Source organism: Colossoma macropomum, unplaced genomic scaffold, assembly GCF_904425465.1.
Source record: "Colossoma macropomum unplaced genomic scaffold, Colossoma_macropomum, whole genome shotgun sequence".
Taxonomy (NCBI): domain Eukaryota; kingdom Metazoa; phylum Chordata; class Actinopteri; order Characiformes; family Serrasalmidae; genus Colossoma; species Colossoma macropomum.
Genome location: NW_023494805.1, coordinates 5,638,606 through 5,650,359, shown reverse-complemented (window position 1 = coordinate 5,650,359; position 11,754 = coordinate 5,638,606). Strand labels below are relative to the sequence as shown.

The window sequence follows — 11,754 nt, the reverse complement described above, 5'->3', positions numbered from 1 at the left end:
AGGAGAAAGCAGACAGTGAGGAGGTCTTCAGAGCTCTGCTGCGCTGCATTGAGAGAAGCCAGGCGGAGCTGCTTGAGGTGATGGAGGAGAAGCAGAAAGCAGCAGAGAGGCAGGCTGAAGAGTTCATTAAAGAGCTGGAGCAGGAAATCACTGAGCTAAAGAGGAGAGACACTGAGCTGGAGCAGCTCTCCCACACTGAGGACCACCTCCACCTCCTACAGGTCAGAGTCCCTCTGTTTCTTAATAGTGTAATACCTGATGTTTGGCTTGGAGTGTAGGTAGCGTTTGGGTGGATGAACTAAACTCAAGCACACAGTTCTTTCTTAATACTTTTATATTGTTCGGACACAGTAGCAACAACAGCCCTCACTGCTGTCTTCCTTTTTTTCTTCTTCTTTTGTTTTTATCTTTTCAAGTCTCAGCTAATCAGTACAGAGAGTCTCTAACACATATGAATATGAGGTTTTGTACTGAATTAAGTTTCAACCTGTAAAACAACAATTCACTGAACCCTGAACCATAAAGCATATAGAACAATCCTAGTGATAACATCACCATAAACAATAAACAAATCTTTCAATTTAAACAGTTGTAACACTTTTACACTTCTTTCAACATAACATGTAGTTGTCCTGACTACTACAGGTCTCTTGTTCCATTGTAAAGTCCTCGAGTCACAATTCAGTCATCATCCCTGAAATGCAAGGGAGGACGCACACAACATCCTGATCTTGTCCTTAATTCAGAAGACCCTATCGCAGATGTTGGTCTCACATTTCCAGCTTGCCCTGCAGGTGCCGCAGTGCGTAGGGCCTGCAACATTGGAGGGGTTGTGGCAGACTGCATCGCAGTAGGACTCTGAAAGATGTAAGGCCTGGAGCCAGAGAGGGCAGTGAGAGGTGGACTGCAGTTAGTTGTAGTGTTAGGTGTCTGTTCCGAAACTGGAGGGTGGACTGAATGTTTCAACCATAAGGTAGGGCTTAAGGCGGTTGCAGTGTATGACCTTAGGCTTAGGCTGTAGATCCAGTTGATTTTGGAGCTCATAATCTACTCCGATGTCACCACTGGGTGAGTCAAGCCTCCGTAGAACTTTGTATGGACCAGTCCATTTGGGAGACAACTTTTGTCTAGCCAGAGCAGGAAGGTCAACCCAGACTAGCAGTGTTGTCACATAGAGTTCATTTTAAAAGAACCAAACTGTTAAACTGAACTGTTTAACTGTTAAAAAGAACTGTTCTGTTAAAGTGGACCTGAAAGGGAACCAACTGCAAATGACCTCAGTTCTTTTTGTGTTCACAGTGTAAGTGAATATTAAAGAGCACTCTGGTCCTTTGAGATCTCTGACCACTTCTTGTTCAGACCACAACTCCATTAGAACTCAAACCCCTTTAATCCCACTCATGGTGGGTGGAGCGTTCGCAAAGTGGGGGAACCACCAGACCCGCCTGCTGCTTTCCTGTTGGCCGCACTTAAACAACTGGCCAAAATACATTGCCCAAAATTGGAAAAATGACCCTGCATTTCTGCCGAGGTGGGTTCCGTTTTCGGCTATGCTCGTCACTGAGCTTGACTCGGAGAAAATCTGCATCAGCAGTGAATTTTCATTCACTAGGTGTTCAGTGTTAAAGCAGCTGAAAATTGCGTTGCGTGCCCAGCTTGAGCCTTTAAGACGGTAAAATCACGCAGGCTCTCACATCTTTTAGCTTTAATACGTCAGCACTGCTGTCTTGTCACAGATCACCGACAGGCTCCTTGGTGATCTGTTTTTACCTGCTGAAGTGCGGAAGTCTGTGGCTGTGTGTACGGTGAGCCTCGAGGTCTTCACCATAAAGCAAAAGCAGACTGGGGCTGTTTTGTTTTCACAATGCGCAAATCAGTCGAACCACAAAATGAACTACAAATGAACTGAACTGAGACCACCTCTTGGTTTGTTTTGGGGGCCGTTTAGAGATTAGTTAGTTTGGCACGTTCACATATGCAAAAAAATGAAAAAGCCCTTGGTCACCTGGCTCATAAGCAGTGTGTCTCCTCTGGCAATCATAGTAGTGCTTTTGTTGAGCACCAGCTACAGCAATGTTATGAGTCACTGAATGAAAACAGAACACAGCTCTCTCAGCATAGAATTGTCATACTCACTTGGAGTACCACATGTGGCACTGGAATACACTGAGGGATCTCCAAGAAGAACGTCAGTGGGCAGACGTGCTTCTCTGCCATAGGCTAAGAAGAAGGAGGCGTGTTTGGTTGAGGAATGGACACTCATGTTGTAATCCCACTCACCACCTTTGAATAGAATAGAATTCAGAACCATCAGCCAACTGTGTTTGCACACTGTGGAATTAGACCTCCGCATTTGACCCATCCGTGCAGTGAAACACCCACATACATGCACACTAGTGAACACACACACTAGGGGGCAGTGAGCACACTTGCCTGCAGCGGTGGGCAGCCCTATCCATGGCGTCTAGGGAGCAACTGGGGTTAGGTGTCTTGCTCAAGGGCGCTTCAGTCCTGGACCATCAGTCGAGGGGATCGAACCAGCAACCTTCCGGTCACCGGGCTGGTTCCCTAACGTCCTACCCACGACTGACTGACTCAAACTGATGACCTTGGTCAGTATGCAGACTTTGGGGCACACCATGACACCTGATGTAGTCTTCGAACAAACATTTTGCCACTGTTGTTCCCCACTGATCTGGAGAGGAATACAGGTTTAGGTACTTTGTGAAATAATCCAGTGCTACAAGTAACAATTACCTTTTTGAGTGAGAGGCTGTTCAGTCAGGTCAGCTGCTATCTTTTCAAAGGGCACTGTAGTGACAGTGTTTTTCATTGGTGCTTGCTGGTGTGGAGTTTGAGGTCATCATACTTCACAAGCAGTGCACTGGAACACCACTCTGTAATGTCCTTTGACATATGTGGCCAGAAGCATCGAACTAGTGCACGCTGAAGTCTTCTGCACTGACATAGCCAGCAATTGAATGCAAAGTCTCGAAAACTTTGTGTTATAAACTTCCAGGCACTACAGGCTGAAAGATCTTGGCACCTGGGGGAGGCCTGGCCTTGTGACACAGAACTGAGTTAACAAAAGTAAGTCTAGGAAAGTCTTTCCAGAAATAACATAAGATAAGTGGGTAGGCTTTAAGTGTGGCATATGGAGGTCTACTGTCAGCCAAAACCCAATCAATAACTGTTTTCAGCACAGGATCATCTCTCAGTTTGAACAATTTCTGTACTGTGCATATCAAGAGACAGATGTTTATCCTTGCTAAAAGTGTCAGGGGAGACTGGTTGCACAAACAGAGTAGCAGGTGAATCAGTGGTCAATTTACAGCTAGTTTGTCCAGCTCCCTCTGAGTTTGAACTGATTGGAAACCTGCATGCTGAGTACAGTTGCAGCAGTAGAGTCCTAACATGTGAAAGGTCGGCGTGACATTGAGTCAGCATTGGTGTGTTTCAATCCTTGTCTTTATTCTTTATTTAAGAGTACAGGCACATGGGTCATTTTCTAGAGCCATTCTTGCTCTGCGACCTGTAGGGTCACAGTCTAGTGCCATTTTCCTCACACCAAGTAGGGGATTGTGGTCCAGGATGATACAAAAAGGATGTCCTGTAACATACTGGTGGAAACCATACGTTAGCCCACAATTCTCAGTCGTAAGTGGACCAGCGTCTCTCACCAAGTGTCAGGATGGGACTGGCATGAGCTACAACAATTTCCCTGTTGTCATCATTTAGTTGGGACAGAACACATCCAATCGCTGTATTGAAGGCTTCAGTAAAGAGAAATTCCTTAGGAAAATCCTGATAGGCAAGAATCACTGCATGGGTGAGTGAATGGTGGAGAGAATCAAATGCTTTTTGTTCAGTGTCTGTCCATGGAAATGGTTTTCTCTTCTGTGTGAGAGCATGCAGTGGTTGTGACATTTTTGCAAACTTGTATATGAAACGCCTGTAGTAAGAGCAAAGGCCTAAAAATGCTCTGACTTCAGTGGGGTTTTCAGGGGTCGGCCAGTCCTTGACTTTCTGTATGTTTGGTTAGTGTAGTGTAGTGGGTAACACCTCTGCCTTCTCTGCTGTACACCGGGATTCATTCCTCACCTGAGTAAGTACCCTACACTATACCAATAAGAGTCCTTGGGCAAGACTCCTAACACAACCTTCACATACCTGTGTAAAATGATCAAATTGTAAATCGCTCTGGATAAGAATGTCTGCCAAATGCCAAAAATGTAAATTTACTGCTCTTAGATAGTCAAAAACTTCACCGTGCACCGTGTGCTCAGCAAAGTTCTTGCTGTAGATAATGATATCACCTACATAAAGCATGTTTTCCAAGATAGTTCTTGTATCACCAGTTACATTAGATGCTGAAAAGTTTTTTTTTTTTGGGGGGGGGTCATGTCTGTGGCATTTACCAATCCCACAGGCATGACTTGAAAGTCATATAACAAGCGGCCTGTGGTGAATGCCGTCCTTGCTTTGTCTTGCTCAGCAAGTTGCACTTGTCACCACCCTGAAAATAGATCCATTGTGCTGAATACAGCAGAACTGCGGAGTGCATCCAAGGTATCATCTGTTCTGGGAAAAAAGATGTGCATCCTTAACTGTAACAGAGTTTAGCCTCTGTAATCAACACAAAAGCGCCATGTTCCATCTTTTTGTGCACCATAACAACAGGTGCAGCACATGGGCTGTGGCTATCTTCAACAATACCTTTTTCCAGCATTTCGCCCACGTCATTGAATAATCTCTTGCATTTGTGGGGAAGTGCGATAAATATGCTGTTAACTGGGGCTGCACAAGTTAATTTTGTGTTTGACTAGATCTGTTCTGCCAAAATATGTGGGGCCCGAACTGAATATGTCATTGTAAGACATGAGCAAAGTATGCAGTTCAGATAGTTGAGGTATTTCTCTATTCAGAGTAGTGGGATTTTCAGATCCAGCAAGATTAGTAGCAGTAGTCTTATCAGGACTGGAAGCCTTTGCTGTACATACACTACTGGGCAAACTGGGTGAACTGTCACTTGGGGCTGGTACAAGAATAGCTGATGAGCGCCCCGCTGCATCAACTAATAGTAGTTTCCCTGATGATTAGGACAACGAACCTCTTTGTGAATGCGGAAATGACCCTGGTCTCGTCAGTCTGTCTGCTGATGTCCCCGGCTGTGATCTGGGCGATCCTGAGAAGAGACCAGTTTAATGTGCTCCTGTGGCGAAATTCTGGTTCACTGTAACAGTCAGGAGTAGGGTGGTATTTTCGCCTATTGTCATTATGGAAATCAAAGTGCTGGTTGGGGAATTCCAAAAGTGATAATAATCCCTTGACTTCTCCATATATCGCTGCTGTCAGAACAAAACCTTGTATGTCCAAAATGGTAACTTTACAGGAGAAAGAAAAAAGATACTTTACCTTTAATGTAAGTCAATGGAACCAGAATTTTTTTCCAAGTCATTTTGGGCCGTTTCTTTTGTTCTTTCATCATGAAATTTTAACATAATGTAAAGGGCAGCAGGTCTTTCAAATTATGTCAAAATGGGCATGAGATGGGCTCTGTGAAGTAGTGTAGCTCCCCGGGCTCCTCCGCTGTGGAGAGGGAGAACTATGAGACCTCACAGCTGTGAGATTTCGTACTGAATTAAGTTTCAACTTATAAAGCAACAAATGAGTATCAGTTTCATTCTTACAATAGTAATGCAGTCCATCACAGGACAGCACTCCCAATGCTGAGGGGTTTCTCCTCTCTCCTGCTGGACTGTAGGTTTACCCGTCCCTCTGCAGCTGTCCACACACCAAGAACTGGACTGACGTCAGGATTAACACTCATCTGAGGGTGGAGACTCTGAGGAGAGCTCTGACTCAGCTTCAGGAAGAGCTCAGTAAGGAGATGGAGAAGTTTGTGGAGATTGGTGAGTATCTACTGATCGGTGAGAGCTTGTAAGGAAAATGGTATTTCAAAATCCTGACAATACAATCTATGCTTGGTAAATGGTGCATATAAAACTGTAAATTATTAAAAACTGTATTTGTCATTATCCTGTCCTTTAATATTAGTGTTAATTTTGGATTTTGATATTTTGGTTTATTTTAAGTATTTAATGTTCATTTAGTTATTTTAAATGTAATTTATTTTATTGCAATTGTTTGCATTAAAACAAACAAAATGTACAATGATTATAATGATCTTTGTAATGATATTGTCTGTTGTTCTTCTCCAAACAGAACTAAAAGCAGTTCAGCAATATGCAGGTCTGTGGACATGAATTGCACACATAAATATATGTGTCTTTGTTATTATATGTGATAGACTGTTAAAATTAGTTATTTTTCTCACTCTTAGTTGATGTGACTCTGGATCCTGATACAGCAAATCCCCACCTCATTCTGTCTGATGATGGGAAACAAGTGACAGATGGAGACACAGAGCAGAATCTTCCTGACAACCCAGAGAGGTTTGATTATTGTGTCAATGTGCTGGGAAAGGAGGGGTTCTCCTCAGGGAGGTTTTACTGTGAGGTTCAGGTCAGCGGGAAGACTGAGTGGGCATTAGGAGTGTCCACAGAGTCCAGTAACAGGAAGGGAGAGATTACACTGAGTCCTGAGGATGGATACTGGACTGTGTGGCTGAGAAATGAGACTAAATATGAGGCTCTGGAATCTCCTTCTGTCCCCCTCTCCTTGAAACAGGCTCCCCAGAAGGTGGGGGTGTTTGTGGATTATGAGGAGGGTCTGGTCTCCTTCTATGATGTTGAGGCCAGGTCTCATATCTACTCTTTCACTGGTCAGTCTTTCACTGAGAAACTCTATCCATATTTCAGTCCCTGTGGCAATTATGGAGGTGAAAACTCAGCACCGCTGATCATCACACCTGTTGATCATGATAAATGAGGCTCTTCTCTACAGTAAAACACTTCACTGAGTCAGAGGAAACTTTGTACTCTGACATTTCAGAGCATGAATAAAAGCATATTTTATTAAACAAATCTTAACATAGTGTATTGTATTAATGAATGAATGAACAAATAAGAATATAATAAATAAATGAATCAGTAGCTTTAACTGATTACTTTGTGTTAAAGGAGCCTCAAATTATTATTTTATTATATAATTTAAAAAGATGATTTAACCGAGCCGCCAGTCTCGTATGTGTCGTCTCAAAGCCTTCCTGATTACACTGTAAACTCTGTGGCTCTGCATCCCTTTAATGTGCACACAGTAATTTTGTCTTTGTGCCATTTTCAATCTAATAAATATCAAACAGAATTTAATAATCACTGCTTTCTGTTTTTATTAGTATTTCACATACTGTCTGGAACTGTGTTTGTACCTGATTTAAAACTGAACATCACCCTTCAAACTGCAAATACACTATATTGCCAAAAGTATTCGCTCATTTGCCTTCATGCACATATGAACTTGAGTGACATCCCATTCTAAATCCATAGGGTTTAATATGATGTCGGCCCACCCTTTGCAGCTATAACAGCTTCAACTCTTCTGCGAAGGCTTTCCACAAGGTTTAGGAGTGTTTATGGGAATTTTTGACCATTCTTCCAGAAGCGCATTTGTGAGGTCAGACACTGATGTTGGACGAGAAGGCCTGGCCAGTCTTTGCTCCAATTCATCCAGAAGGTGTTCTATCAGGTTGAGGTCAGGACTCTGTGCAGGCCAGTCAAGTTCTTCCACACCAAACTCACTCATCCAGGTCTTTATGGACCTTGCTTTGTGCACTGGTGCGCAGTCATGTTGGAACAGGAAGGGGCCGTCCCCAAACTGTTCCCACAAAGTTTGGAGCATGAAATTGTCCAAAATCTCTTGGTCTGCTGAAGCATTAAGAGTTCCTTTCACTGGAACTAAGGGGCCGAGCCCACCTCCTGAAAAACAACCCCACACCATAATCCCCCCTCCACCAAACTTTACACTCAGCACAGTGCAGTCAGACAAGTACCGTTCTCCTGGCAACCGCCAAACCCATACTCGTCCATTGGATTGGCAGACGGAAAAGCCTGATTGGTCACTCCAGAGAACACGTCTCCACTGTTCTAGAGTCCAGTGGCGGCGGTTGGTGATGTAAGGCTTGGATGCAGCTGCTCGGCCATGGAAAGCCATTCCATGAAGCTCTCTACGCTGTTCTTGAGCTAATCTGAAGGCCACATGAAGTTTGGAGGTCTGTAGCGATTGGCTCTGCAGAAAGTTGGCGACCTCTGCGCACTATGCACCTCAGCATCCGCTGACCCCGCTCTGTCATTTTACGTGGCTGACCACTTCGGGGCTGAGTTGCTGTCGTTCCCAGTCGCTTCCACTTTGTTATAATACCACTGACAGTTGACTGTGGAATATTTAGTAGTGAGGAAATTTCACGACTGGACTTGTTGCACAGGTGGCATCCAATCACGGCACCACACTGGAATTCACTGAGCTCCTGAGAGGGACCCATTCTTTCACTAATGTATGTACAAGCAGTCTGCAGGCCTAGGTGCTGGGTTTTATACACCTGTTTTATACACAGTGAGTGAATCCTTTTGGCAATATAGTGTATATATCCATGCAAAGAATAATCCGGGACTAGAAAAAATGGCTTTTAAAATATAAACAAGCATTTGGGACCAAAACCTGTTTTAAGAAACAGCTTAAACAGCAAAGATGACTGAACTCTGACTGTATTAATGAGGACATCAGTTATAAATGTTACATACTGGAAAGTCTGATTGAAAACTGAACATCAGCCTTTAAACTGTAAATTAATTAAACAGATTTTTATTAAAGGCACCACAGAAGATTTTCACCACATTTTGCAGACACATTTGGTTATTTATTATTCCAAAGATTCTGAAAATGTACTTTTAGTAGCCTTTAGTTATCAAATTCTCAAACTCAGGTAATCAGACAGTGAGCATAAGAAGAGCTTAATGTATTATAAAACATGTTAAAGGTTCTACTATGTGTTCTACAAGTTCTTAATGTTAATGATTGTGTTTTAGTATTTTAGGACCAGATTGTTTCTAATGTCTGAATGTGTTCAGATAAATGTGCACATTAGGCTGCTGTTATTCAGGTGGTAATCATCTCCCACCTGGTGGCCAAACCCTGCAAGTGCATTAAGCTCTCATGCTGAAATGGTGGGAAATGGTCTCATTACGTCACCCATAGGAAATAAAAGTAAAACTAACCTCAGAAGTTTCTCTCTGCAGGACACGTCTTGAATCTCCTCCAGTCTTTCTTGCGAGAAGCTCAGAAACCTGTGTACATAAACTTTGAGAGAGCTGGAAACCAGACCAAGAGAAGGAAAGTGAATCTGGTAATGTCTGATGTTACAAGTTCTCTTATAAATTCTTGTGAATTTCTTATAAAGTGCTGAAAGCGCTTCCTTTTGTTCAACACGTCTCGACCATGAACGACTGTTAGCTTCTTTCTGCTGGTTTAACTAAACTATGAAATGTACTTGAGTCTGTTTATATTAGGCTATTCAAACTGTTATGTTCTGTGTTTTTGGGACTAGAGCAGATAGAGCGTCTCACCACACAGTGTGGGTTTCAGAGCACGGGCAACGGAAAAGTGAAACTGATCTGTCAGCTGAATGTAATTGGACATGCAATTTAAGAGAAGAAGCTTTTTTCCCTAAATATTTAGTGATTAAAACCACAAAAAATAAAGTAATAGTTTTTATTCGCTGACTGGTTTATCATGAAATAATGTGTGAAGTTTTCTGTAGGTGACAATCACCCTCATGACCTCACTGTGTCTCCTCCATCAGTCATGGCTTCCTCCAGCTGTCTCCTGTCTGAAGATCAGCTCCAGTGCTCTATCTGTCTGGATGTGTTCACTGATCCAGTCTCTACTCCATGTGGACACAACTTCTGCATGATCTGTCTCAGACAGTACTGGGACAGCGGTTCACACTGCCAGTGTCCAGTTTGTAAGACTAAATTCCATAACAGACCTGATCTGTGTGTGAACACGTTCATATCTGGACTGGCTGCTCAGTTCAAAAAGTCAGTTCAGGTCAAATCCAGCAGAGCTCCAGAGAAACATCCCTTGAAACGTAAAAAGGTTCTGTGTGACTCCTGCAGTGAGGAGAAGCTGGAGGCTGTAAAGTCCTGTCTCGACTGTGGAGTATCTTACTGTGAGACTCATCTGATGCCTCATAAAACTGCAGCTAAACTCAAGAAGCACAAACTGATGGACCCTGTGGAGACCCTGGAGGACTACATCTGCCAGAAACATGAGAGACCCCTGGAGCTGTTCTGTAGAGACGACCAGACGAGTGTGTGTCAGTTCTGCACTGAGACAGACCACAAGACTCACAGCACTGTTCCTATAGAGGAGGAGCTTAGACACAGAAGGGTGAGGAATATTTAGACTAACTTACTAACTCCATCTCATTTTTCTGTAATAAACAAATCTTCGAATTAATGATTGTGTTTCTTATAATGTGTCTAATTTCCACAGACTCGGCCGGTGAAGACTACGGCAGAAGTTCAGCAGATGATCCTCCTGGGCTTTACTGAATTTATTTTTCCTTTTTTCTTCATTTTCGCTGTCCATCTTTATAATGCAGACTAATGACTGTGCTACTAATGGTGCTGTTCTGTTTCGTCATGCTGTTTATTATGGTAGAACAGGTTTCAGGTCCTGGTGGGTCACAGCACTGCACAGTCAACACACCTGATTCAGCTCGTCAGCTAATGAGCTCGACCTGTGTGAGTCGAGTTCAGAGAGTTAGAGGAGGAAAATTCCTGACTGAGGACAGCACCCCTGATTTAAGCTGTGTTTAGTACTGTGTGGTACTGTGTGTCTCAGGCGTCTGAGAAAATGAATGTAAAGCTTTTTATCTTTTCAGTTTGAAATTACTTGTTCAGAAAACATGAACATTTAAATAAATACAAATAAGCAGTACATTGTGATGTTTCTGTGTGTGTCGGTTAGTTTAACCATTTCCAAATCTCTCCTTAAGGAAGTCCAGTATTCACAGTTACCATCCAATATTAATCAATCCTTTATTAAATTAAATCAGGTGAGAAAATTACAGAAATCACTGTGATGGTTGGAGCGCAGTGAGAAGTCTTCTGACTAAATTCTTCTAACTTACATATTAATAAATTTACTGAAAACAAAACATTGTTAAAATTATGCTTTTTGTTTATTCGTAATGAATGAGGTGTGTAAGCAGACTATATGTGCAGAGCGGCTTTATTAGAGGAAATTCAACAATCAGTCATCACAGGCTGGGGTCAAAACACAGGCAGGCCACAACAGAGGCAGAGCCACAGTCAAACACCAGTACAACAACACGAGGGTCAAAACAGGAAAATATCAAACCTTGAAAACTTCAGCTCCAAACTACAGAGATGCAGGCTGACCAAAGGGGTCTGTATATAGGCCCAGTGACCTAGAATGGGCCACAGGTGTGTGTGTGTGTAGTTAGGGAGGAGCAAGAGCTGGAATAGGCCATTAGAAATAGGTCCAGTCCAAAAGGTTCACCCTGGGTGGGAGACCATATGACAGAACCCGCACTTAAGGTGCAGCTCCCAAAGCGCATCATGAAACATTGTTGGGGAACCTCTTCCTCACCCAGCAGCAGGTCAAAGCAGACTGGAAGAGGCTCTAGACCTTCTCCAGTGAGTGAGGCCTGTCGCCATGTGATGCTCACACATGAGCTGCCCAGTCTTGCAGCAACAGAACCATGAAACCCACTTTAGCCTCCTCAGACTTTAACAGCTCATTAATGTGGGCCGAACAGCACAGACACTC

The 11,754-nt window shown here is 43.1% G+C and overlaps 2 protein-coding genes across 3 annotated transcripts in view; both read left to right on the top strand.

Moving 5' to 3' along the window:
- Positions 1-7,345, top strand: part of LOC118826047 (E3 ubiquitin-protein ligase TRIM69-like) — a 20,017-nt gene extending 12,672 nt beyond the window's left edge. The window contains exons 7-10 of the mRNA XM_036596938.1: positions 3-221; positions 5,765-5,912; positions 6,226-6,252; positions 6,344-7,345. Of these exons, the coding sequence (XP_036452831.1) occupies positions 3-221; positions 5,765-5,912; positions 6,226-6,252; positions 6,344-6,891 (942 nt within the window). The 3' untranslated portion in view covers positions 6,892-7,345. The remainder of the gene's footprint in view (positions 1-2; positions 222-5,764; positions 5,913-6,225; positions 6,253-6,343) is intronic.
- Positions 7,346-9,194: 1,849 nt separating this feature from the next.
- LOC118825999 (E3 ubiquitin-protein ligase TRIM47-like) lies at positions 9,195-10,752 on the top strand. 2 transcript variants are annotated; one of them, XM_036596890.1, is made up of 3 exons: positions 9,195-9,301; positions 9,758-10,347; positions 10,453-10,752. In XM_036596890.1, the coding sequence occupies exons 2-3, from the start codon at positions 9,760-9,762 to the stop codon at positions 10,564-10,566; spliced, it is 702 nt and encodes a 233-aa protein (XP_036452783.1). In that variant the 5' UTR covers positions 9,195-9,301; positions 9,758-9,759; the 3' UTR covers positions 10,567-10,752. The 2 variants fall into 2 exon arrangements, with proteins under 2 accessions (XP_036452783.1, XP_036452784.1); XM_036596891.1 differs by having other exon boundaries at positions 9,263-10,347.
- Positions 10,753-11,754: the final 1,002 nt, after the last annotated feature.